General features: G+C 48.6%; 5 protein-coding genes across 5 annotated transcripts; 3 read left to right on the plus strand and 2 right to left on the minus strand.

Annotated features, from left to right (window-relative positions):
- Positions 1–427: 427 nt before the first annotated feature.
- On the plus strand, positions 428–1,989 carry HOO65_021174 (Purine-cytosine permease fcyB; the record flags this gene model as incomplete). The annotated part of the gene is made up of 2 exons (XM_071006719.1): positions 428–657; positions 729–1,989. The coding sequence occupies 2 exons, from the start codon at positions 428–430 to the stop codon at positions 1,987–1,989; spliced, it is 1,491 nt and encodes a 496-aa protein (XP_070861812.1).
- Positions 1,990–2,804: 815 nt separating this feature from the next.
- HOO65_021175 (putative pectin lyase F) lies at positions 2,805–4,295 on the plus strand (the record flags this gene model as incomplete). Its single annotated transcript, XM_071006736.1, has 2 exons — positions 2,805–3,411; positions 3,481–4,295. The coding sequence occupies 2 exons, from the start codon at positions 2,805–2,807 to the stop codon at positions 4,293–4,295; spliced, it is 1,422 nt and encodes a 473-aa protein (XP_070861813.1).
- Positions 4,296–4,611: 316 nt separating this feature from the next.
- On the minus strand, positions 4,612–5,598 carry HOO65_021176 (uncharacterized protein; the record flags this gene model as incomplete). The annotated part of the gene is made up of 1 exon (XM_071000272.1): positions 4,612–5,598. One exon carries the CDS (start codon positions 5,596–5,598, stop codon positions 4,612–4,614), a length of 987 nt encoding a protein of 328 aa, XP_070861814.1.
- An 11,262-nt stretch (positions 5,599–16,860) lies between these two features.
- On the plus strand, positions 16,861–20,247 carry HOO65_021177 (Vegetative incompatibility protein HET-E-1; the record flags this gene model as incomplete). The annotated part of the gene is made up of 4 exons (XM_071006363.1): positions 16,861–17,403; positions 17,465–19,411; positions 19,472–20,057; positions 20,129–20,247. The coding sequence occupies 4 exons, from the start codon at positions 16,861–16,863 to the stop codon at positions 20,245–20,247; spliced, it is 3,195 nt and encodes a 1,064-aa protein (XP_070861815.1).
- Positions 20,248–21,850: 1,603 nt separating this feature from the next.
- On the minus strand, positions 21,851–23,220 carry HOO65_021178 (uncharacterized protein; the record flags this gene model as incomplete). The annotated part of the gene is made up of 2 exons (XM_071006784.1): positions 21,851–22,954; positions 23,029–23,220. 2 exons carry the CDS (start codon positions 23,218–23,220, stop codon positions 21,851–21,853), a joined length of 1,296 nt encoding a protein of 431 aa, XP_070861816.1.
- Positions 23,221–27,637: the final 4,417 nt, after the last annotated feature.

Genomic DNA, 27,637 nt, shown 5'->3' on the forward strand with positions numbered 1-27,637 from the left:
ACCGTTACCTCTTCTCAGGAGAGGCTTTTTCATTCTTTCGCTTAGATGAGCGTAGCCACGCTGAGATCGAAGCGCCAGCGACATGAAGGCACTTATCAGTGCTTATCGCGCCAATTACATTGTCTAGGCTGCTTCTATCTACCACGCTTTGAGAGCGCAAGCTTTTAGTGCAACTATGAGCGCAGAATTTTTTTTCTTAAAATCTGACGTCGTGGTCGTGACACGAGCAAGAAAGATCAAGACTTGTGCTCGCGAAGGGTGCTATCTAGACTGCAGCAGTTTCCTGTCTTTGTTTCCCTTGTCGTTCGCTCATTTTCAGGCCTACACGGTTGTCTATATAGTCACCTATTGTGTCTGGAGCCTCCTCCGCCTTGCCACTACTGCCTTCTACTCGCGTTTTTCTTGGTTTATACCTCATTACCTCCTCATGGATCTGAACGTGTCGGAGAAGGGCCAGGCCCCTTCGCTGGAAGTCTCCACACCGTTAACCAGCACACCACGTACTAATGGTGGCTGGAAGACAGTTGTTCGCCGGGCCCTGAAATCTGGCCGGCTAGAGTACAACGGCCACGAGCCAATCCCAGAGCACGAAAGAACCAACACTAACTTTCTCGATGTTGGCACGCTGTGGTTTTGCATGAACGCCAATATCTTGCCGTAAGCTATTCACAAAACCCCCTCACATCGCATGTACAAAATGGCCTGCTAATAACAACCTGACTACATAGAATCACGTTTGGCATGCTAGGGACCTCGGTATATGGACTTTCATTGCGTGACTCGTCTCTCATCATCATATTTTTCAATATGCTGACAGCCAGCGTCGTTGCCTTTCTGTCAACCCTGGGTCCTAAAACCGGCATGCGCCAGATGATTCAGGCCCGCTACAGCTTTGGCCGCTACCTCATCTGCGTGCCTGTAGTGCTCAATCTAGCCACTCTCACGGGTTTCTGTATCATCATGGCCGTCATTGGCGGCCAATGCCTGTCTGCTGTATCAAGCGGGAAGTTGTCGCCGTCTGTGGGCATCGTGATTGTGGCCCTAATGGCCATGGTAATTTCAGTGTTTGGCTTTCACACGCTGCATATCTTCGAGCGCTATGCCTGGATTCCAACCATCATTGCGATTGCTATTGCAGCCGGCGCTGGCTCAGATAAACTCAGTGAGCAGGTTGTCCCCGAGTCGTCTGCTACAGCACCTCAGGTCATGTCATTTGCCATGATTGTATCTTCGTATATGCTGCCGTGGGGCTGCCTTTCAAGTGACTTCTCCACGTATATGTCTCCAAAGGCCCCCTCATGGCGCATATTCACTTATTCATACATCGGCCTAATCCTCCCAACGATTCTGCTGATGACCCTCGGCGCTGCCATTGGAGGTGCGGTCAGCAATGTGCCTGAGTGGGAAGAGCTGTACAACGAGACGCTTGTTGGCGGAGCCCTGGCTGGTATGCTTCTGCCACTGCACGGCTTTGGCCGCTTTATCGTCGTCATTCTGTCGTTTAGTCTGCTAGGCAACCTGGCGGCCACATCGTATGCCATCACGCTGAACTTCCAGCAGCTCGCCGCCCCGTTCAGCCGAATTTCGCGGTATATTTACGCAGTGCTGCTCACTGCCATCATCATCCCCATTTCAATCCCGGCTGCCAAACACTTCCTGGTCAGTCTTGAAAACTTTATTGCGCTTATAGGCTACTGGTCTGCGGCCTTCCTAGCTGTTGTGATAGTTGAGCATTTCGTTTTCCGCAAGGGCGACTGTTCCCAGTACGACCCGGAGATTTGGAACGACGGGGCTCGACTTCCCCTGGGCGCTGCTGCCATGAGTGCCTGCGTGCTCTCGTTTGCCCTGGTTATTCCAAGCATGGCACAAGTGTGGTGGGTTGGACCGATTGCAGAAAAGACGGGCGATATTGGTCTTGAGGTTGCATTCTTCTTGACGTGTCTGCTGTATGTTCCGTTCCGGGCGGTTGAGAAGAAATATTATCGTTAAATGGGAGGGCTTAGGCTGGATGAGACGACTAATCTACTGTACCATTTAAGCGCCGAGATTAGTTTTAGCTATGCGAAAGTAATTCGTCTAATGTTGCATTTAATTCTGGCTATATTTTAAATAGTTGAACGCGGTAGATGCAATTGTTCTCTCTCTCCGTTTCTCTCGTCCTGTCTCTCTCAGACAAATTTCATGCAGGCGGCTCAAAACTTCGTCAGGTGTTTCACATTCGTCAAAGAGCCGTTTAAGCTTTATATTCCTCCGTAAATAACCCTGGGGTCAGTCGCGCTCAGGGCAGTGTTAGCCGAGGAGGGCCATCAGTTAGTCGTCCTAACTTTCCCTACTGATCGTCAAGATCGGCTATTGAGCAGTAGCTCAAAAGGCGAATCATAGAACTAGCAGTGCATGAGCCAAGGATAACCCCATACTGACAGACAAACCTCTGGTGACAACAACTATAGGGGCTGGCTGTAGTGCCCTGTCTGCAGCAAACCCCCTGCCCTGTCTGCCAAAACTTCCGATGCTCCTTAATCTTAATATATTGCACAATATGGAACCTGCAGCTAAGGTTCTAATTCAAGATCAACTGATTAGCTCTGTCTAGACTTTGCGGGCTCATTAACTCTAATCAGTCTCCTTGTCGTTTTAGTATTGATTTATATATAATGATGTGCATCCTCACATGCTACGAAGCAGCTGGTGTGCTTTTGTTCTCCTAGCACTCGCCTTTCGCTTCTCTTTTCTTTTCTCTGCTCTCAGCCGGACTGGTTCCTGGGTTTTCAACGTTTTCTTTTTCTAGTCGATCAAAGATCACGATGTTTTTCTTCAGAGCTGTGCTCTGCGCCCTGGCGGCTGTTACCTCAACCGTTCATGCGGCAGGCGTTGTTGGACGCCCCCAGGGTTTTGCCAAGGACACCACTGGTGGCGGGGACTTGGCCCCCATTTCTCCAGCTGACATTAACGAGCTCAAAGAGTGGCTAACAGATGCAGAGCCTCGTGTTATCCTTCTTGAAAAGGAATACAACTTCATCGGCAGCGAGGGCATTTGCAAGGACTGTGACTGCTGCATTCCCAACAGCAACACATGTGGAAGCTCGGGTCAAAATGCCATCGATGTTATCAACTGGTGCAAGGATGCCCCCAAGATCAAGTGTACCTACAACAATGAGACTCGTATCGATGTGGCTTCTAACAAGACTCTCATCGGCCTTGAAGACAAGGGAGTGCTCCGCGGTGTCGGCCTGCGTTTCACAAGCGGAGCTTCCAACATTATTGTGCAAAACGTCCACATCACCGAGCTCAACCCAGAGTACATTTGGGGTGGCGATGCCTTGTCCATGACTGACTGCGACAACATCTGGATCGATCACGTCAAGATCTCTCTTGTTGGACGGCAGATGATCTCAATGGGCTTCGAGTCAAGTAAGTGCAGCCGCATCTAAACACGTCGTTTCTTCGCTGTATTTGTCAACTAATATCCCGTTTTTGCAGGCGGACGTGTCACCATCTCCAACACCGAGTTCGACGGCCGCACTTCATGGTCTGCCAGCTGCGATGGCCACCACTACTGGACCATTCTCGGCATGGGCACGAAAGACCATGTCAGCTTCTACGGCAACTGGATTCACCACACCTCGGGCCGTGGTCCCGATCTCGGCAAGGACAGTGTGTGGCACCTGTTCAACAATTACTGGTCCGATGTGTCTGGCCATGCCCTTTCTGTCTTCCCCGAGCCCTCAGTGTTTGTCGAAGGCAACGTGTTTGAGTCGGTCAAGTACCCTAACTACCGTACCGGCTGCACTGGAATGTTCACCGTCAACGAGACCACTGCCCAGACCTGCGAGACCACGCTGGGTCGCCAATGCATGGAGAATCAGGTGTCTTCCGACTCGGGCCCCCTCACTCTACAGACCGCTGACAACACAACGACTCTAGAGATTTACAAGAAGATTGTAGACTTTGAGCTGGAGATTACGTCTCCCGACAAGGTTAAGGACTCTGTGATGGCGAATGCCGGCATTGGCAAGCTGAGCGGCGGTACTCCCGCCGGGAACGGAGGCAACTACGCTCACAGCAGCGGTAGTGCTACTACTGCCAAGTCCACCGCTACCTCCAAGACAGTCTCTTCCACCGCTGCCGATAGCTATGGAACTCCGACACCAGTCCCGAGTGCCAAGCCAGTAGCGCCTGAAAGCTACAAAAAAGCCCAGGCCAGTGGTCCTAGCTCTTCGTCCAAGTCTGGGCAGCCTTCATCTTTGCCCAAGACAGGCTGTGGCTCCAAGTCACGTAGGCTACGATCTGTGTAAGATATGTTGAAGGACCAAGGGGCGTTTCTTTTTTATTTCTTTCGTTCTTTTTTGCTTGTTGTCTTTTTTCTCCTCTCCTCTGTGACAACACTATTTCACCAGCCTTTAACTATGGCGTTTAGACCATCTTTATTCTTTTTCTAGCATCCATTTCATTGCCATTTTAATGCCAAAAATTGTCGTTGATCGACCTTGTTCACAAATCTTAACTGCTGTAGACTCTAATGACAGGCTTCATCATCGGCCCTGTTACTATAAACTATAAACTATAAGCTAGAGTACCTAGGCCACTCAGAGCTCAAAGCGTCCTCCATATCTACAGGCCAACCCACTTCAGCGAGTGCTCCCACAGCTTCTTGGCATCAGCCTCGTCATAAGCATATTCCACGTAGCCCGATCCCCATTTGCCGTCCTCGACCGTCCACGGGCGACTGATCTGGCAGTTCTCCAAGTACTTGCCACCCTTGCCCTCCAGCGCCGCGGCTGTGGCTGCCCAGACACTAGTCGAAGCGCCCTGCTCGGGGGTTTTGTAGTTCTTAACAACGTAAGGGTCTTGGGAGAAACCGGCCTGGGCATCACCAGACATGTGGCGGAAGAGATTCGTGAGCACAATGCCAGGATGAATACTCCATGCGTGGATGCCGTCAGCGCCGTAGCGGCGCTCAATCTCGTTAGCCATCCAGATGTTTGCCGTCTTGCTCTGGCCATAGGCCGCCCATTCGTCATAGTTGCCGTCGAAGTTGATGTTGCCCCACTGGACTCTCTCCATGCGATGGGCAAGGGACGAAAGGACTACCACGCGGGAGGCCCTTCCTGGCTCGGCGCCAGCCTGGAGAGCAGGGCGAAGGAGATTGAAAAGGAGGAAGTGCGAGAGGTGGTTAGTGCCAAACTGGGTCTCAAAGCCGTCCGCCGTGCGGCCCTCGGGCGGGATCATGACACCGGCATTGCACACGAGAAGGTTTAAAGTCTTGCTCCTCGAAAGAAACTCGGCAGCGCAGGCACGCACGCTTTCGAGCTTATCCAGTTCCATGTTCAGGATGTGCACGCGGTCGCTATTTCCTAGATCACCGAGGGCTTCTTTAGCACGCTCCAGGTTGCGGGCGGTCAAGTACAGCGTCATGCCGGCAAGATGCAGAGCCTTTGCAGTCTCGGCACCAATACCCGCAGAGCAGCCAGTAATCAAGGCAACCTTGCCGGAAAGCTGTCCTTCGAGATTCTCATTCTTGATGATTTGAGTAGCGGTGGGGCGGGCATCACCAGGACCCTGAGGGTCTGCATGGAGTGAGATGTAACGATCAGTCATGGCGAAAGTTTTTCAGTGAGGATGATGCTGTGTATTTGGAGAGATAAATGTAGTTAAATTGGCTGTAGGAATACGAGGAAGGTTTGTTCTCTGGTCTCCCATACAAGAAAACACGCCATCAGAGGCGGGGGAAGCATGCGCTATTTATCTATTCAAATTCATCACAGCCGGATGATACGGCTGTTCTAAACAAGTCTGTAATCTAGCTCATACGAGCTTCTTCCGTCAGGCCCAAGTGCCAGGCGTTCTCTCCCCCGCCATCGGCGTTTGTATCTTACATGGCCAGTTTCAAGGGCGTATTTGCGAAGGACAAAACGACGCCAGCAAGTGAGCAGGTGAGCAACACGTAGTTGCGATAGGACAGAGACACAGGCAGAATCTCAATAGACAGATAGACAAATAAACAAATACACAAATACATGCTGCGCAATGTCACGCTTTCCCCAGCGACTGTTATCTGTCTTACTTGCTCGTTAGCATACATCGTCAGGGTTCTTTGATGCCCCGTCAGATTATAATTATACAGTCAAAACTACGACTTATACCAAGCCGAGGTAGCCAGAAAGGATCATGTTAGGTCAGTACTGGGAAGTAAGGCCTCATGAGTCAGTCCTTGCATCTTATCTAGGCCGGCCCTCAAACCAAGCGCAAGATGTGACGATGTCACACACGAAGTAACCCTAATATTATCAACCCTTGCATATTGCTACTCTGACACCCTCCGCCAGTCAGATTTGATTCTGTAGAGACTCGAGGCTCATAGCTGAGTCATTTTATTAAATGGCCAAGGTTTCATTGTGACTTAGTCTTTATCTCTGGCGCACACAAATACATGTCATGTGTAATGTGCTTGATAATCATGCCCAGAGTTTCTCCCCATTACAGTGGGATTCCAGACTGGACAAATCGTCTAGTCCATATGCAACATACTATGCTATCATTTAGGTCTCGATTAGCGATGGTTTCTCTTTGCTTTGTGATGTTCAAGAAAATTAATTCCAGTTGACTTGGCTAGTAGTTAGGCATCATGCATCGCCCATTTGGCAAGCGCCATGTCTCTGGCTTGACTAAACGATTCACAACTAGCGACATATGTTTACGTAGATACAACAACCTGCCAAGGTTGCAGCTAAGACAAGTGCAGCTGCAAATTATGACTTACCGCTCTTACTAGTAGCGACATATGATCTTGGCAAGATTGGCTTATGGCGGGTACGATAGCGATCAGATAGAGGCACTACTGTAACTAGCATGTTACCATCACCAGGGTATGTATCAGATTTAGTTTTAGTCAACAGAATTACAGCATCCTAAAGCTATAGCAGAAGACCGCTGCTCTCAAATTCGTCATAACAACTAGCCAAAACTTGGCCTTATCAAAAACAAGCACAGCGCCCACTAGTCAAGATATGATGCGGCACAAGCCCCCTCCGTTGACAGAGCCAACAGCTACTAGCAGTGCAAATTCACCAATATACGCCCGTACTCCCCGACTTCTATTGACGTTTTCACTTCAACCTAAGGCCATATATTGAAAAGACTTGGTCTGGTATACCCCAGCTTGCCATTGTGTCAGAGCATTCCCCATCCCTGATACTGATACTTCGAATCCCCAAGATAGTAAGCATAGATGACCTGATTCCGTCATAATTGGAGAGTACATGCGCCGTCGCAACGAGATAGACCAGAACACCTGCTTATTAAGGGCGGGCGGCATGCAGCGACATTCCTGAGCCAGCACCCGGGCTTTTCATAGTTACATGCTTTCTGTTACGGGTACAAGACGCAATCCTGTTAAATGTATAGAATCTTGATAGATCAATATGATGTAAAAGGAGTCTAACTAGAAGGCTAGAGGATTGCGATGGTGTGCGGGGTGAACTACATCTACTCGCTCTACTATGTTCCTGCCCTGCTTCGCCGCCTCCTATATTCGGTACTAAACAGCAATAAACCCTGGATCATTTGCACCATAGCCCAGCAAGGAACAGCGTACTGGGAGATGTCTCAGGGCTGCAAGGATCATCAATCAAGGAAGCCACTCGGCTGGCTTCCCAACGGTAGGACGGTTCAAAACATTGTGGACGTATAAGAGAGGAAGGAAGCTGGCAATCCTAGAGAAGGAATGAAGGCTCGCGTTTGTTGTGTAGCTATCCAATCACGAAGCATAACTTGAAGTCCGACAGAAGTAGCCCATAAAGCTATTAGGACTTACAGTTGTCTGCTGTGCTTCGGTTCTTCAGTAATAAATTGCAGACGCGTATGCCGGTACAAGGCTAGCCACGATTCCAGAGTTCTAGGACAAATAGCCATAGCCTCTTGGACAATTACCAGATCCCGCTTTCCGATACTCTTCTCAGGGAAGACGGCAATGATGGTAGACCCCAAGCCCGCCTTCACAGTCGGTAGTTTCCGATGGAATGGATGGATCCTTTGTGCAACATTGGCAAATAGAAGCTACCTTTTCTAGCAGTTTCAGTTTTGCTTTTTCTGACAGCGTAACTACGTCAGTGAGTCCGGAGATAAAGATAGAAACACCAGATAGCTTTACCTAGTCTCTCTTTGTTTTTCGTTTTGCTTGCCCGCTAATTTATTGACTCTTAGTTCAGGAAACAGTTTTCTCTTCAGCCTGAATGGGCTTTTGCCGGCTTTTATTGCCTCAATCACCTGCGGATATCAGCGTCTACCGTGAGCAAAAAAGAGAGAAACCAAAAAGTAGAGGTGCTTACATACAACACCGAGTATGTATGTATGTATGTATGTTTTATTTAACGTCTACCTACAGCTATTTCACCATAATACGACGGCCTTCCGGCCGGGAGCACCTCCCGGGCGGTCCGCAGTGACAGGAACGCATAGACTTCAACCTTCTCCTATGACTTTTTAGGGTCCAGCAATATAGCCAGGAGGGTCTCTGTATAGCGCGGCCCGAGGGCGTACCTGTCGGGATCTAGGATTGGTTACCTGATATTTTTGGTTGGTGGAGGCCCCGTGTAAAAACTAGTCTAAAAGGCCCCCGGCTGTCGGCACGGGGGGTAGGCCCCGGCGGAGTACAGTGGTTTTGTCCTTTCATGCGTGGCTGCTGCAACACCTTCGGTTTTCCCATTTTTCCCATCCCCCTTTCCCCACCGACAAAAACCCCAGACAAACCCTAAACCCAGAAGTGGAAACGACTCCCAACTTCCCCACAACCATTCGATCCTCTGAAAAATCTGCTATGTGTCCTGAAGCCATGAAGATCATGGAGGCAAGACAGCAGATTCCAGTGCAGTCTGGGAATCCCGTCAAGCGACGAGAAAGTCAACCATACTGTGTGAGCATCCGAGGGCTCATGGTCTATCCTTCCACCGCCCTGGTGGCCGCTGCCTCATGCGGTGTGGATGTGACCAAAGGCAGCCCCCTTTCTAGTGACCTGCCACAGTCACCAGTCTGTCCGAGGACAGAGGAGCGCGAGAAAAAACAAAACATAAGAAAAAGGTGTGGACTGTGTGAACTCTCAAATACTCAGTCCTGAGCGTGAAGGTGAACTCCTTGAGTTGGAGTGGTGTTGTGGCGATGAGGAGTTGGCGATCGCGAAAGTTGTCGTGAAAATGGGGGCGAGTCGACGACGAGGTTGTTCCTCAAAGTTGGGCAAGAGCGGCCTCAAGGCTCCACAGCTCATTGTCAGAATCCATGACGGAGTCAAAGAAAAAGAAAAGAATGAAAGACGCTCATCAGTGTCATAGGCGTCGTCCTCCAGCAGCCCGGAAGAAGGGGAGGCGCCAGACCTCAAAGGTACCCCCCCGAGGGTTGTAAGAGGGAGAGTTGCACCGAGGATTCGCATGTGGTCACCCACCATACTACTGGTTCGGCGCTCTGTGGCTTGACTAAGGGGGAGCAGACGGGACCCCGTATTTTCCACAGGCTATGGTCGTATGTTGGGATAAAACGCGTTTATCGGGCATTATATCTTGATTATCAACCGCCGAAAGAGGAAATTTCAGTCAGTAGCTCCTGTCCGGAATACGCCATCGTATTGCTGCTAAATAACAGTAGGTAGACGTTAAACAATACAATGATAACAATAAAGCCGGAAGAGAAAGTAACTAACGGCCAGTATCTAGCAGGCTGCGACAAAGAGGCAGACACGAAAAAAATGCACACAGCGGTCCGCCCCTGTGCCCCGAGCAAAGCACTCTTTGCAGAAATCGCCTAGCCCGGGCTAGAGACAATGCAAGAGGAAACGGGGAAGCTGAGCATCTCACTTGGGAAGTGCCTCCGAGCAGCTCTGTCCATGTACTGTACGCCTCCAAGGGAGTGCTTACACCACGCAGCAAGCATTCTTCCGTTCAAACTCCAGCCTGGCACTGGAGAAGCAGTCCGGTAAGGCACGCTATGTCTCAGGAATCTGCAAAGTCTCAAGTAATAAGGCAGTCGGCCAACTTGCCAAAGGGGGTTGCAAGAGCAAAGACCTTTTGGTTCCAAGAGCGACGATGTCACTGATATCAGCGAGATGATGGAAAGGCAAGGCCTTTAAAGTAGACCTCCACCACTAGATAAAATATAACGGCCTAAAGATTAGACATTTCAGTCACGCATTGAGCTGCCCAAAAAACGGTTGATGCCGGCTGGATAAAGGGAATGCCCTAATGTGCAGTCGCCCGAATCTTTGCAGCGTCCTCCAGACACGACGAACTCGAGGAATATCATGGCGGGTTAAACGCGAGGACGCAGAGGTGCAGTGTCCAGTTTTAGGCCGCGAGAAACCCAAGGCTTTTGGCTACCTGTGGGAATGCCGAGGTAATAGCAAGAAACTGGCTCCCGAGGTTTGTGCAAGAGCTTCTTACAAGAGTTGTCAATATATGGCAAAGAAACTTAGCTTTAACCATGATAGAGCACGAATAAGTAACAGGTTAGCTTAGGAGCAACTGCCTTTGATCGTTTAAACGCTATAAGGAAATTTGCAAAATTAGCATCTTTTAATCTCTGTAACGTAAGTTACAAGTGAGCGCCTAATCCAAGTGAGTGCCTAATGTTTTTACCACCTACATTGTAGATTCTTTTATAAAAACACAATAAAGCATCTTATCAATTAAAACTAAGTGTTATTCTCTTCTCTAGATATCTCAGAAGCAATGTGACATGTTCTTGAGTTATGACTGGCTTTACTATAAATTCCACACTGCCTTTCCCTCACCAGCCCTGACCTTCCCTGACCACCACTTCTGGATGATTCTGTCATCACCTGCACATCAACATCTTTCTGATCAATTTCATCTCTTCCTTCGCCTACAGTGAGCTTTCCTCCATTCTGTAGCCAGGTCCTTTTTGCTCTACACTGCTTACTAACAGTCACATTTGCCTGTTGAAGAATCTGGTTCTCAGATTTCAATAAGGCATTGTCATGCATTATTGCCTTTGTTCCCTTTGAAAGTTACTTAAATGCCCTAAGAATTGATGAAGGAGCTTCTTTGATGCCACCTCACTCATCTTTCGAGGTATTCAAATTGTGCAGCTACAGACTCCAACACTGGCGATGGAGGAGGCCGGCCTCCTGGACCCTTGGGTCTCAAAGACCCCAAAGACAGTGCTTGAGGCCAGCTAAAAATCCGAATACCTCAAAAGACAAGTGAGGCATGATTGAAGTAACTCTCCCTCATGAATTCATGAGACACTTAGGTCATTTTCAAAGGGAATAATGGAAATAATGCATTGGAATGCCTTATTGAAGTCTGAGAACCAGATGCTTTGACAGGCAAACATGACTGTTAGTAAGCAGTGTAGAGCAAAAAGGACCTGGTTATCAGATGGAGGAAAGCTCACTGCAGGTGAGGGAAGAGATGAAATTGATCAGAAAGATGTTAATGTGCAGGTGATGGCTGAACTATCAAGAAGTGGTGGTTAGGGAAGGTCAGAGCTGGCAAGGAAAAGGCAGTGTGGGAGATTAAGTAAGGCTGGTCATAACTCAAGAACATGTTAGATTGGTGTCAAGACATCTAAAGAAGAGAATAAAAATCAATTTTACTCAATAAGATGCTTTATTGTGTTTTTATGAAAGAATCGTGAATGTAGGTGGGAAAGAAATTAGGCACTCACTTGGATTAGGCGCTCACTTGTAACTTACGTTACTTGCAAAGAGCTCATTCAAAGTATGCCCAAACTGCAAAAACAGAGAGACCTATGTGGAGGCTTAGACGCAGAGTCACGGCGAGGCGACGGCCAGCCAAAAAGAAAACGTACAACACTGGGTATTCGCACGTGGTCACCCACCGTACTACTGATCCAGCGCTCTATGGCTTGACTAAGGGGGAGCAGACGGGACCCCGTATTTTCCATAGGCTATGGTCGTACGTTGTTGTTGTTGTTGTTGTTGTATTTATTCTCTACCTAAAACTATCTAAGCTTGACCTGCGTCGTGGCTCCGTGGATCTCTATGACGTGGGATCAGATCAAGAAAAATGTAGGTTTTTCGAGTCCAGACTTCTCGATTCGGCCGTAAGAAGACTGCTTTTTCGGTCGCCGTATATGGGCCTGTGTAGGCCATCAATCCGTCCTCCAACCCCGGTCACCAGCGGTGCCATAGGGATCTTTTGTTCGGGTCGATTACCTGACAGGTGAAGAGCAAAGCGGGAAGGAAAGATAAGAGCAAAAGGAACAAAAGCAGAAATGGAAAGCATTGAGGCAAACACATTTTCAAGCAGTCAAGCAGCAAAGAGCGAGATTGGGTGAAGGTTTGTGCAAGCAATAGATTTCCAGAGGGTGTTGAATGCGAGGGGAGTGGTTCCCTATGGGGAGAACCAACGGCTGTGTCAGAGGTGGGGAGAGGGGGGGGGGGTTCGTCATCCGACTTTATCTCACCTAGCGGAAGCAGAGGGGAGCGGAGGCGGGCCGGGGTGAACGTCAGGTACTCGGCACTTTTCATTGGGGAGACTTCTGTCGGGAGTGGGATTTTTTTCCTGGTGTCTTTAGAGTTAGTTGGGGCGGTTCACGCCGCTGTTAGTTTTCTTGGATTGTCATGTCGGGCTTGACCGTTTGGCAATCGCGCCGATCAGAGACGTTCTGCCTTTGGAAGAGAGCAGCAACTTCTGCACGAAGGTATGGCTCCATGGTTTTGAGTTTTTCCGGCAGGTCCACTCGTGGGTTTCTTTCTTGTCGCTGCCACATCTGTGGCAGTGATTGCGAGTGTCCGGGTGATTCATCCTTCGGTGGTATGCTGCGAAGTCACCGTGTCCTGATATCGCTGCCAGGATCTTTCCCTGGTGCTTGCGGGGGCCTTCTGGAACGCCCAGCTTGTCTGGGTGGGGGAATTCCATGAGTTTCCTGGTGGCATGGTGTACAACCGTTTTCTGATCCTTGAACCAGGCTTTGTGTGCTTGGTGGAGGTCCTCTCTCAGCCATCTCTTAGCTCTCGCTAGCGACATGGTATATTCAAAGACTTCCACTGCAGCACTTTTAGCAAGGGCATCAGCTATGGTCGTACGTGGTAAATTGGGGTTTTTCGGCCTTTATAAATTAAGCAAAAATGAAAAAAGAAAAATTGAAAAAACGTTCTTCTCACGAACCGGATTCTGGGCCTCAAGAAGGACGAGAGACCAGGGAGAGAAGTACCTACAAGTGCTGTGGGTCTAGGCCTACATAGCCTGGCCGGACTGCAGAGATGGAGGAGAAACCAACTCCGTACAGAGTACGAAGAATGGTGGAAAGAGCAAGAGGGATGCCGCCCGCTCAGTGATATCCCTTGCAGCCTCCCTTTCCGTGTCCAACTACAAGGGCCTGAGCAGGATAGAACTGGGACACGTCTTGGCAGTTGGGACAGGACATGGAGGTTTTTGCCAGTATCACGACTTCTTCAAGCATGAATACACGCAGATGCATACGCTGCAACGAACCAAAGGAGCGAGGACACTGGTGGACGTGTAAGGCCCTGCTGAGACCGTGAGGGCAGAGGTTCATATACAAGCTACTAAAAGACACAAGGTCAACAAAGTATGTAGCTGGCGTCCTACGCCGGAGCCTCAGACACCTTCCCGCATAAATGAAAAACGCAGCGCGCTAGGAAAAGGAATGCGGAAGAGAAGAAGACCAGAGGAGAAGTGGAGCGGAGGAGAAGGGGAGGGTTGCAAAAGGATAAGAAGTGGGGGAGGACGAGAGAAAGAGATACAAAACAAGGACAGGAGCGGAAGGAGATGTCGAGGGGGCTCGGAAGGTATAGCCCTCAGAGCCCTTTCTCCTAACGACTACAGGCCAATACCCTAAGCTGACACCCGTTGCTCTCTTAGACAAGACCACTATATAGACAGGGCGCTACAAGCCAAAAAAGACCTGGTAACCAATCCTTGAACCCGAAAGGTGCGTCCCCGGGCCGCGCCGCGCTAGATAGAGAGTCCTCCTGGCTAAACTGCCAGACCCTAAAAAGTAATAGGAGACCCTTGAAGCCGACGCACACTTCCAACCGCTGGCTGTCTGTAAGTTTTAGTGGCACAGGTAAAAGATGGTGGACCCAACAATGCGCAGAAGCCGTCAAGGAAATGAGAGTAGCCTGGGGGAGAACGAGAGAGGACGGCTACACAGATGCGAGCTTTGAAGTGTACAAAGCGAAGAGACGACTCTTCCAAGCAGCCATCCACATTGTAAAGAGGGACCAGTGGAGGAAGATGATAGAGGACCTGACAGAGGCAAAAGACGTGTTCATGCTTGTCAACTGCTTGAAGGCACCAAAGACAGACAACGGGCTCCCGCCAATAATTTACCAGGGCAGTCCAATCCACTCGCCACAGGGAAAGGCAGAGGCGCTCTTGGACACACATACTCAGCCAGCTGAGAACAGAGTGCAAGGCACCAAGGAAGCTAACCTAAGGGCGCGGCACTGGGAACGCCCTACCCGGGAAGAAGTCAGGGAAGCAGTTTTCCACGCCGGGAACACTGTACCGGGAGAAGATGGCATCCCAAACGCAGCCTGGAAGACAGCATGGTCTTCCTTTGCTGAACACATAACGAAACTTTTCGGCTTATGTATGGAGCTAGGAAACGACCCCAAGATTTTTAAATCGGCAACATTGGTGGTTATCCCAAAACAGAAACCAGACAAGTCGCACCCGAGGAGCTACAGACTGATCTCACTCCTGTCAACCTTGGGGAAGAGCTTGGAGAGGATGGTGGCCAGAAGACTTGCTGCGCAAGCAGTGGAGCTGAACATAATCCCACAGAACTATGCCTCAGCAGTCCCGAGGAGGGCTGCCACGGATCTCACATGGAAATTGGCGGATATTGTCATCGGCGAATCGAAAATACGAAAGATCACGTCAATCGTCACCTTCGACATAGAAGGAGCTTTTGATGCGGTTAGGAAAAACAGGCTGGTGGCGCGGCGAGAAAGCGATTTCTCGGGAGAGGGGATGTCGAGGTACAGATTTGTTTTCTTCGCTGCTTTTCCTTTGTATTTGTTCTACGTTCTGTTCACTGCTTTGTTCTTTGTTCTTTGTTTGACGTTTGGTGTTTTGGTTGTTTTCGTTCATTCCTTGCTTTTCTTTCTGTAGAGATTTGGCCACTAAGCTGGCTAGAAGCAGACCCCAGAAGACTCCGGCTGAAGTCCGGATAAACCGATAAGAACCAACCCCTTATCAGGAAGGTCTTCATGTAAAGGAAAAGGGAATGAAACTTGGGAATGAGTAGAAGCTAGATCTGTAAGGAAACTTATTTGGAATTACAGGAACCATATTCTTACACTTTCCTTTTTTTTCCCCTATTGTGCTTTAACCACGGTAGAGCGGAAACTGTCAGTAACCTAAGTCAGGGCTACCAAGATTGCTGACCCTGATCCAGTTCGCCCAAACGTTAGGGTTAGTATCAGACATCAAGGGTCTTCTTCCAAGGCCCATGTGCTTGATATAGAACATGGTAGTGATGGATATATAAGCCGGCTGAGATCCGCTCCTCGGACTAGACTTAGATAGATACGGGACAACTTCAATAATCACTCATTCTCCTTCTTCCTCTTCTCCACAGGACATTCAGTACGTCCTCCTAATATCTACTGTTAGAAATGAGCAATAAGGTAACTTGGGAGCAATCGCGCTTCGCTCGGCAAAACTCTATCGTGAACCTTGCAGAGGGTTAATTCTGTCCGGCAATCAGTCCGGCGTCGTTTGATCTCTGTGATTCCCGTAGACGTTAAATATATTCAAGTTCAACTCTCATCAATCAAATAGATGTTGGTGCATAGGCCGATGCCGAGGAAGGCCAACGCGACCAGTAATTCAGCATTCTGGTGTCTGCGGCAAGCCTGGCCATAATGCAAGAACATGTCGGGTAGTAAGTAATTGGGACATCCGGGCAAGAGGATAGTCAGCGGATAATCTGGATTCATTAAATAATTTGTTGTGCTTTTATTGCGATTTTCATCTTAAAGGTATAAAAAAGTGCGAAGCATGCTTGCTTGTCTGTACTAAGCAATTGTTCCTACTATCACCATTCCTGCTATTGTTCTAGAGACCCCCTTGGCCCATAGTGTTGCGTGGCGCACTATCCAGGTTAAGTGGCGTCCCATACATGCCCCACTTATTCATACCTCTTGTGGCTGAAGATCCATGATAGGGCCCCCTACACCAGTCAGCTATAGTGATAAATTTAAGATTTTGTATACGAAAATGGGCTCTCAGGTGAAGACTACCCTTGGCTTTTCAACTCCTTCAGCAGGCCTGCCGTTGAATGCTGTAGTATGTCCTATGCTGAATATAGTGAGTGCTACCGGAATTTAACTATACGACGATAGTTGTGCTGCAGGACACACTTGAGAAGAATATCGCGTAGCCCTCCCAAAGATCCTTTTATATGAAATGAGGAGCATGTGTCTCTACCATCGCAATCAGAATGTCCCTGTTTTTGATCAGCAACTGAACTAACTAGCGTCATGGAATCAAGCAGACCGCAAGGGCTGTGCGTGATATAGAGCAGTGCAATGCTCAAGAAAGCTCTGTACAAATGTAATGAGCTCCACGGTACAGCCGCTGCCCTGCAGAGAAATCCAGGAAACATTAATTAGAGTAGAGCCAAGCAGAGCAACAGGTCTGCGAGATACCCACTGACAGTGCCGTACTTTGAAGCGATACGATGTTATTGGTCCAACAAACACCCAACCCAGCCTTGGGCGGTAACTCAGTTCTCCCTGCGTCTGGCATCAAGAACTCTCCTATACTGACCAAAAGCTCGAAACTTCAACACCTTCATTATCCAAGTTTAACATTTGTTTGCTATTGCCATACACGTCCCTTGACAGTCAGAAAGATGGGATTTCGCAGCATAATCAAACGTCACTTCCGAAAGGGAAAAGCGCCCATTCGAATGTCAACCCAGGCTACATCACCCACCGCCTCCTCGTCGGCTCCAGCACAGCCTGCACTTGAAACAGCTGGATCACCACCACTAGCTGTGACCCCCCCACCACCAACCAAGTCCGAGCCAGTGCCGTTGCATACTCTGCAAAAGAAGATTTGGGATAATGCGTACCAAGGTTTGAAATCAGAAGAGCCAAAGTTGGTGAAAGCGTTCGAGTCGATTATTCTCTCCGAACCCCAGCTCGACGACGATAGCGCTGAACCTACCGACCGAACCGAAGGCAAGGCGACAGCGGAGCCGACGGTCACACCGCGTCAAATGAGAAAGTTTGTTGAGAGGGGGATCGAACGAACGAAGAAAGAGGCTTCTGTCAAGCAAGAAATTGATCGTGGTTTGCGAGCAGTCCAGACCGTCATGGGAATCGTGGATAACGCTATTCGCGCCGCCCCAGAAGCCGCTGTTATATGGGCAACCGTTTGCCTTGGGATAGAGGTATGTCATTTGCCTATGTAAAAGACCATAAAGCGTGCCGCTCTTGGCTAACACCAAGCAGGTTTTAAAAAATCCCATCACCGAAACGCTCGAAAATCGCCAAGGAATCCACTATGTTCTAGGCAGAATAGAATGGTATTGGAACTTGACCAGCTTGCTGCTTGACGAAAACAAGAAAAATACAGCTGCGGCTGGGCTACGAGACGCACTAGAGGAGAGCATCACACAGCTCTTTCAACAGCTCCTTTCGTATCAGATTAAAAGCATCTGTCTCTACCGTCGCAATAAGGTCGTTGGCTTTTTAAAGGATGTGCTGTTGATCGACAACTGGGCAGGCCAGGTCAATAGCATCAAGGAAGCCGAAAAGGCTGTGCAGCATGATATAGAGCAGTACAACACCCAAGAAAGCCAACAGCAAATGCAAAAGCTCAACGATTCAACAGCTTCTATGCAAGCCGACGTGGCAAACATCCATACAGCGGTACAGAGCCTAGCAGAACAACAAGCAAAGGCGCGAGAAGACGACAAGTACAATGAATGTCTTAAGGACCTCTACGTAACCGACCCTCGCACAGACAAGAAGAATATCCAAGTTAAAAAAGGTGGCTTGCTGAGGGACTCTTACAAATGGATTCTCGAGCACCAGGACTTCCAGAAGTTCAAGAACGAGGCGGACAGCCGAATTCTTTGGATCAAAGGAGATCCTGGCAAAGGCAAGACAATGCTTCTTTGCGGTATCATCGATGAGTTGGAGTCGGACCAGTCAATTTCACCCTACTATTTCTTTTGCCAAGCCACGGGCGGTAGTCGACTAAGTACAGCCACATCTGTGCTACGCGGCTTGATTTATCACCTTGCACAACTCAATCCACAGCTTATCGAATATGTGCGAAAGAAGTACGATTGTACGGGAAAGCAGCTGTTCGAAAATGAAGGTGCTTGGCATGATATCAGCGAGATAGCAGCTGCTATGTTTAAGGATTCGAGTCTGAAGAATGCCGTTTTAATCGTCGATGCCTTGGATGAGTGTGTTGTGGACCAGGAGCTCTTACTTGACTTCATCAAGTCCTCGGGCGCCAAATGGATCGTATCAAGCCGCAATCGCCCGGAAATCGAACAAGGTCTGAATGATGCCACACAACGAGTCAAGATACACCTTGAAATAAACGAGGATTCAGTGTCTACGGCAGTCGACTTTTTTATAAAGTACAAGGTGAATCAGCTTGTGCAGAAGAAGGGATACGGTGGCGAGGTGAAGGAAGCCGTCTTGGAATACTTGCAATCAAATTCTCACGGCACTTTTCTGTGGGTGGCCCTGGTTTGTCAAGAGCTTTCCAACCCAAAAACGCGAAGATGGGAGACCCTAGATAAGCTAAAGTCATTTCCACCTGGGCTTGATGCTTTGTACGGACAAATGCTGAAGGAGATCTCGGAGTCGCGACATGCTCAACTGTACAAGGAAGTCATTGCCAAAGTTCTCGTTGTCTACCGACCGATCACGTTAGAAGAGCTAGGCGCCCTTGTTAAAGCCCTAAAGGACTTCAACAGAGAGGATATAGAAGAAGTCGTTGCGTCGTGTGGGTCACTTTTTACTCTTCATAACAATGTTGTCTCTTTTGTACACCAGTCAGCAAAAGACTACTTCCTGGGTGAAGCCTTAGACCAGGTACTACCTAATGGCATCTCGCATCAACATCAGGTGGTCTTCGTACGATTAGTGGAACTTCTTCGCCAAACATTGAAGCGCGATATTTACAACCTGCAGGCCCTGGGATGTCTTATCAATGAAATTTCAGCTCCTGACCCTGACCCATTGGCTGCTATTAAATATTCTTGCATATTCTGGGTTGACCATCTTCATGACTCCCCTCCAGATGTAATAGCCAGGGAAAGCGATATAATATTAGCCTTCTTCAAAGAGAAGTATCTTCAATGGCTAGAGGCTCTCAGCCTTATGCGTAGCATCTACACTGGAGTACAGACAATGAGAAGATTAGGAACCTGTCTGGTAAGTGGCCCCGCAAGGAGAGAATATATTTTGAAAGGAGCAATTTTTAACAATTAACAGCAGGAAAAAGCATCAACGGAGCTTCAAAATATTGTCAAAGATGCTAGCCGATTTCTCTTATCCAATACAGGAGGGATTGAAACTGCCCCGATGCAGGTTTACGCATCAGCACTTGTCTACAGCCCCACCAACAGCATAATAAGGCGGATATTTGCACATGAAGAACCAGACTGGATTAAGATAAAGCCAAGGGTTGAAGCTGATTGGGATGCTTGCCTACAGACTTTGGAGGGCCACAGTGACGGCGTAACATCAGTGGCGTTCTCAAAGGATGGACAGCGACTGGCATCAGGGTCTTGGGACAAGACAGTCAAGATCTGGGATGCGACTTCTGGTGCGTGTCTGCAGACTCTTGAGGGCCATGATCATTGGGTGACATCTGTGGTGTTCTCAAACGATGGACAGCGACTGGCATCAGGGTCAGAAGACAGCACAGTCAAGATCTGGGATGCGACTTCTGGTGCGTGTCTGCAGACTCTTGAGGGCCATACTTGGTTTGTGACATCAGTGGTCTTCTCAAATGATGGACAGCGACTGGTATCAGGGTCTTATGACAACACAGTCAAGATCTGGGATGCGACTTCTGGTGCGTGTTTGCAGACTCTTGAGGGCCATCAAAAATACGTGACATCAGTGGTCTTCTCAAACGATGGACAGCGACTGGCATCAGGGTCTTGGGACTCCACAGTCAAGATCTGGGATACAACTTCTGGTGCGTGTCTGCAGACCCTTACGGACTATGGCGGAATGCCGACACCGGAGGTATTCTCAAATAATGAACAGCGGATAGCATCAGAGCCGTCAGCTAACAAATATCCTTTGTTTCATTCTAAATCCTACACAATCGGTAGCGACAAAGATAGTTCATGGATTATGGAGAATCGGCAAAGGGTACTTTGGATGCCACCATCGTATCGGCCTACCGCATTCGCAGTATCCCATGCAAAACTAGGACTGAGTACTGCGTCTGGTCGTATCATAATCATTAGGCTTTGAATCTGGTGACTAGCCTAAGGAACCTAGTATAAAGTGAAATGTTTCTAGGCTACATAGTGCCTTTACATGGAGGGCGCTGCTCTAAATTAAATTGTGCATGTTTATAAACTATCCTTCAAATTAATACTATTCCTTTAGAATTTTCTCACGCTTGATGCATGGTTAACGGTTGTATTACACAAAAGCTTGATGGTTAACTAGTCTACTTTGTAATAAACTATAGTTAGTCAAACAATAGCATTCATCCCACTCATAACCCAAGCGAATCGGCATTAGAGTCTGTGAGAGCCCCATTAGCCTTGAAGCTTGGCTTGGGCTTAATAAGAGCATGATAAGCGACACTGTTTATATTTTGTCGCCGTTTAAAGTAATATTTATACTCTTGGGGGTATCCGGGGCTCACTTTTGGAGCTCTGAACTGTACGACACCAAGGGAGTGCTTACACCACGCTGCAGGCATTCCCCCTTTTGAAACTCTCTTGGAGGATGAAAAGAGGAGGGAAGCCATACGGTGGCACACACTAGATAGGTAGAGAATACCTTGTCAGGAACTCTCGTCGCGTGCTCCGGCGGATCGAAAGATGCAAGTGGCAACGCGGGCGCAGGATGGGCTATCATGAAAGACGGAGCTACCCAAGAAATAGACCACATAGCTCTGGGAAAGTGGATGGAGGTGGCAGACGCGGAGATGGCGCTCTCGAGGCAACTAAGCGAGTGACAGTTCGCGAAGGAGCTGGAGATATCTGGCTGTGTCTAGACAACAGAGGAGCCATAGATCGACTCCGCAATGCAGCCACCAAAAACAGCACATCACAGGAAGCGGTAGACGAGGCAAGACTAATCCTAAAAGCCTGGGCAGACAAGACACCTGGAAGGCTCGAGTGCTATGGGTTCCAGGACACATGGGCATCAGAGGCAATGAGCTAGCCGATACCAGGCCAAGTTAGGATGCCAAGAACCGGAAACAGAACACCGCTTCAGCCTCGCAGGAGCACGGAGATGGAGAAGAGGCCGGCTACGTCTCGACTACGAAGGGTGGTGGAAAGAACAAAAAGGATACCGTCCACTTGGAACTGGCGTCCCCACCGAACCCCCCTTCCGCACCTCCCGCTACAAGGGGCTTACCATAATAGAGCTGGGCCATATCCTCGCGGCTAGAAATGACATTGAGATACGGGGGAATACATTCAACAGATATGAGTCAAAATCACATCCATATATACTCTAGTTGATCAAGTATTTATAGAAGCTGACTATGTACGTGTTAGGGCTAGCACTAAATTATCGAGATATCCTAGAATCAGAATACCCTTCATTGTGACCCCGCCGGTCATTTAAACTGCCTACCAGAGGCCTGCACTATAATTATCTCCTCCGTATCATCTACTGAAGGCCGTAGATGACACCAAGCTGGTCAATCTCGTCACCAGCCTGGCCAGCAAAACCAATGATCTGGAAGCCCGAAGGTGCGCTATAAGTTTGGCAGGCATCAGTGGTCTTACCAACCTCCAGCTTGTTGTTCTTGGAAGTGGTCGCCTTGATGTAAAAGATGCGAGTCTTACCATCTCTATCGCCCTGGCAGAGATCGGCTGTCACCCAGAACTCGTCAACTTCCAGGTTAAGACTCTTCCAGTCACCGCCCTTGCCACCATGCTCAAGCAAAGTGCCATCATTGAGGGTCACAGACACCTTGTCAACGCGGTTGCCACCAGCAAAGCCCAGACTGGCAACCTTGGGACGGCTTCCCTTAGCGGCTACAGCAGGAGCGTCGTTGAACCAGACCTCGCCATGAGGAGCGCCGTAAAGGTCAGACTGGCGCAAGGTCTCGCTCTGAGACCAAGTCAAGCTGACCTGAACGGGGTCGCGGTCGCTCAGCACGCTGCCATCAGGCTGGACGAACTGCTTACCAACATACTCAAAAGTGCTGGCATCGAGGGTAAGCAGCTCCGAGCCGCGCGAGATAACCTTGTCTCCAAGCTCGCACATTAGAGTGCTAGCGGGATTGCTGCAAGAGATATCAGCGGCGGTATTGCCCTTGCGCACCAGCGTGTACCAAGCATCCGACATGCCATTCTGGTCGCCAAAAACGTTGATGTTATCGGAAGTACGGCTAAAGATGGAGTTGGTATCGCCAAAGACCATCACAGCGTTGCCGCCAGACCATTTCTTAATGTACTCGGACACTTGAGCCAGGTTGGCAGAGCGTGCTGCAACATCGTCGCCCTGCATGCCGCCGTCGGTTTGCAGGTTATACATGTCAATGTAAACACCTTCAGCAGCACGCATACGCATGAAGGTAAAGCCCTTGCGGGTATCGCAGTCGCCACCCTCGGCGTTTGAGCATTTGTCCCACTTGACACGGCGGAAGTCAATGAAGGGCAGGTTGGACAAAGTGTTAAGACCATCGCCCTGCCCGGCGCCGCCAGACGTGGTGGTACGGTGGCCGTGGTTGTCGGTCTCGTAGATGGCATCATGAGAGTCGAAGTCCTGGCGAATCCAAGTTAGCATTTTCTATCTGGAGGGGATTACATTGGGGCATGCCATAGGCTTGAGAGACTCACCGATTGAATGTTGATGACATCGTAGTTAAGCTTGGCAAAGTGCGAGCCAATGGTCCGGGAGTTAACAGTCTTGTCGCCGGGGACGTCCTTGCCACCAACGTTCATAGTCAAAACATTGATGGTTCCCGAAGCGGCCTGGACCAAAGAGGGAGTGCTGATAGCAGCAATGGTGGCAATGGTGCTGTACTTCATGGTTGCGGTTGAGGTTGAAGTGTAGAGTGGTGTAGTATAAACAAATTTGGGGTGAAAAATATAAAAAGAAGCGAAGATGGATGATAACCAGTATCAAATATGCACAAGATGTGAGCGAGTGTTTGAAATCAAGAGTAAATGAGTGAACGAAAAGAGTGAATGACGGTATGCAAAAAGATGTGCAAATGGATGTACACTATCAAAGATAGCAGGATGTGAAGGGAATGATGATGATGATGATGATGATGATGATGATGATGGAGATAGAAACCTTCTTCTTCAACTTGAGGCGAGGGAACTAGCCATCTTTATATGCCTTCGCTCTTGAGCTTAGGCAAAGATATCAAGCCGTATTGATCATATCTTCGCTTGGAGTCCGTAGTCTCCTTTTCCCCTTGTCTCATACCCCATGTCATCATGATACTTTCCTCGCCTCCTATATCAAAACGACGTTGATGCCACGAGACCTACTTCCCATTCTAGCCATTGCCTATTCTAACTCCACCAAAAAAAGCTCTATGCCAAGATTCTAGCGCCCTCCCCCTTAATAACTCTATCTTCAACCGTTCTTCCGGTCAGTTTGAGGTAATGCAAAGCCACTACCCACTAACGCATGGGTATTGCTTGTGCTCAGTACATAGCTTATGTAGTACTGGGTTGAGCACTTCCCTACAAGGCTCCATGTGAAGATACATAACTATGGAGCTTACGAGATGGGGGCAAGAGATACAAACGGCGGACGAAGAGCAGGCGAAAGCCTATAGAAGCCTAAGGCAGATGTTTATGGACTAGCTCTCTAGCCCTCTTGGGTACGGGTATCGTCTTAGCACTCAATCTCTTTGGCTCCTCTCGCATTGCGCGCGCTACCTGAGGGATTGGTATTGGTATTGCGGCTTCTTGGCAGGCCCCGTGCAAAAACACACAGCACATACTGCGTAGACTCACGAGATATCAGCTACGTGGTTAGTTGCATAAGAAAACGACAGCCACCACATGAAGGGGCTGTTTCGCCGTGGACGAGGAAATTAGCTTTTTGTTGCTATTCAAGTCTGCCAAACTCTGTCAACGTCGTAGTTTCCTCTGTCATTATTTGGGTAAACTTAGCATCCGAAAAGGAGATATCTGATCGCCGATCTTGGAGAGAACCTTCTTGCGTCTTAGTTACCATGGCGCTTAGATCGGCAGGCGCTAAGCGTGCCAAGTCGAAAGGGGCTCTTATTCTGTTATTGCTACACGCTTGGTATAGGGTCTGTGCTGTATAACGCCCAATCTAGAATGATGCTATGTATGTAAAGGAGTAATATACACGCCGCTTAAGCGATTCCCACGTTTCAAAAGACGGAAGCTATAATTTGCCGTTGGTTTGCGATAAGTGTCCGAGGGTCTTGCTTCGGATGTACAGTAGAAATTGTAGAAGTCGTAGAAGTCGTAGAAGTCGGAGTTTTGTCTGTAGGGTTTGAACTCCGCCAGATAGTCATGTGTTATGGAGATGTGTACGCAGATATTTAGTAGCTAGAGCAATTCTTCGAATCAGCTTTCTTTTGTCTTATACAGTAGAGGAGAACAGACGTTACAAATTCATAAGCCTGATGCCTTGGCAGGCCATTAGAGAAGCTCTATTTAATCAATGAAATGAAAGAGCGCGTACATGGACATGCTTTTGGGCCCTGCCTAGGAAATCCCTTGGAGGCTATAGATACATCTAGATAGACCATTGAGTGATTGAAGGGGGAAGAATAGAGACATGCTTCCTCCTTGCCTCTGAAACTTCTGCTGGGAGTTCTGTGTGGAGCCTCAGTGTGTGCTACTGTTTCTTGCTGGCTGGGCTAGCTAAAGAAGGCGTTACGCTGGCAGACGTCAGCATATGTTAACATCTGGCACTGGCAATGTATCATACTGCTCAAGCTAATCAAATGGTTGCTCGGCCGGCTTCGAGGTTTTCCTGGGGGGTGTGACCACTACCAAGTCTACGTAGATGCCTATAGGTCTATATATTGTCTACATAAAAAGGGAGTAGTAGACACACTTCTTTTCTTTTGTTGCTACTCAACTCTGGTGCCAGCTTTCTCACTTGTAAATCCCGCCGTCCCGGGCCCGTTCTAGCGGTAACAGTAGATATTAGGAGGACATACTGAATGTCCTGTGAAGAAGAGAAAAAAGGAATAAGCGATGATTGACGTTGTTCTCTATCTATCCAAGTATAGTTCGAGGGACGGATCTGATTTATATATCCATCACTACCATGTTCTAGATCAAGGACATCCATGTTTGATACTAACCCTAACATTTGGGCGAACTGGATCAGGGTCAGCAATCTTGGTAACCTTGACTTAGGTTACAGACACATGGCACTACCTAGAGATGCTTACTTTTTTACCAATATGAGAACGAAAGCGGAGATCCACAACACTCCCTACCTTCGAGGTCTAGTGCCTCCCCGTCTTCCAGGCTGATGGAGGACGACGCCTATGACACTGATAAGCGTCTTTCATTCTTTTCTTCTTCTTTGACTCTGTCATGGATCTTGACAATGAGCTGTGGAGCCTTGAGGCCGCACTTACCCAACTTTGAGGATAGCCTCGTCGTCGACTCGCACCCTTTTTCACGACAACTCTCGCGATCGCCAACTCCTCATCGCCGCAATACCACTCCAACTCAAGAAGTTCACCTTCACGCTCAGGACTGAATTTTGAGAGTTCACACAAGAAAGGGGGCTGTCTTGCGCCTCATCCACACGCGCAAGGCAGCGGCCACCGGTAAAGTGGAAGGATATATCACGAGCCCTTGGATGCTCACACAGTCTGGTTTTCTTCTCGTCTTTGGGGGTTTTTCCCAGGCTGCACTGGACGCCGCCGTCTTGCTCTCGTGATTTTCACAACTTCAGGAAGCGTGGCAGGTGTTGTGGGAAATCCAACCCTAGAAATAAAAAAAACATTAAAACATCAGTTCACAACAGGTTATGAGCCCGGAGTTTCCAGAAAGCGAAAACACCTCACGAATCTAACAAGCCTCGTTATCTAAACTGAAAAAAATTTCCAACGTCAATCATTTCATGGCGTTTCTTTATTTTTTTTCATCTCTCTTATTTTCATGTCACATATCATCAATCATTGAAAATTTCTTTCATTTCCTTGGCAAAACTCTACACTCTAATCCAACGAGCTCAGTTCAAAAAAAATGTCAACGAATAAATCAACCACTCTCGAAAACTTCGCCAAGTTCATGATGGCCATGAGCGAAGCCATGAATTCCTAGAACGGAGAATTCAATTTCAACTCTTCAACCTCTAACCCCATGGAAGCAATGTTGCAGAACAGGATAAAGCTCACCGAACTCAACTGGACAGCATGGTCTAAGAACATGATCAGGAACCTCAAGGGTTCGGAAGTTCTGTGCCTCTTCAAGAAGTTAGAAGAAGAAGAGTTCAGAAATGCCATGGACGTGGAAAGGACCGAACAACAAAAGGCGAAAGATGCATCGGTAGCATTGAACCTAATCCACGCAGGCCTGGACGAAACGGCCATTCGATACCTGAAGAGCATTTCGGACGTAACGAAATGCTGGAAACTTCTCAAACAGAGATACCAAATTCCGGAGTCATCCCGGCACGCTGCCATGACGACCGAGATACAACGGGAAATGAAGTGGAAGGAGGGCGACCGGATGCTGCCAAAGTGGCTCGAGATCAGAAACATGGTCGGACAATTTACAGAATTCGAGAAAATAATCGAAGACTCAGACACAACCTGCATAATCTCGAGATTCATCGCCCTACTATGGATCAACCACCACCTGATGACTTCAGAGGCAAAATGGACAGACATCATATCCAGGATAGACAGTGAGACACTGTCTATACCAAAAGCACAACTCAGAAGCCAACCGAAGGTGAATGAGAACCAGGTGCCAAACCAACGTCGGACTGACCAGATCCAGCAACGGCCCAAGATCAAGTGCCATTTCTATGAGAAGATTGGACACCGCGAAAGCGATTGCAGAGGAAAGAAGGCATGGGAGCAAAGGAGGGCCACAGCCAACATGAGCCAACTGGACAAAGACAAATGTAAGAAAACCCCCGCATACTGGTTCATTGACAGTGGTGCAACCCATCATTTGACTGGTGATCTAACCGAACTCTATAGCGTCCGAAGAATAAATCCCATCCCAGTTTTCTGGGGTGGTCTTGAATTAGATACGCGAAGAGTCGGCCTGGCCAAGATAAATGTTGGGGGTAAATACATAGTCATCAATGCCCACCATGTTGAAGGAATGCACGTGAATTTATTGTCCGTAAAGAAGCCGTGTCAGAGAGGACTGAGAGTCGTTGCACATGAATCGTGAGCCTCCACGGAACAAGGAGGACGACGAACGAACTTCATCGAAAAAGACGGATTGTCCACAACTCCATGCGAAGACA

This window comes from Ceratocystis lukuohia (assembly GCF_044167205.1).
Source record: "Ceratocystis lukuohia strain C4212 chromosome Unknown Supercontig2_pilon, whole genome shotgun sequence".
Classification (NCBI taxonomy): domain Eukaryota; kingdom Fungi; phylum Ascomycota; class Sordariomycetes; order Microascales; family Ceratocystidaceae; genus Ceratocystis; species Ceratocystis lukuohia.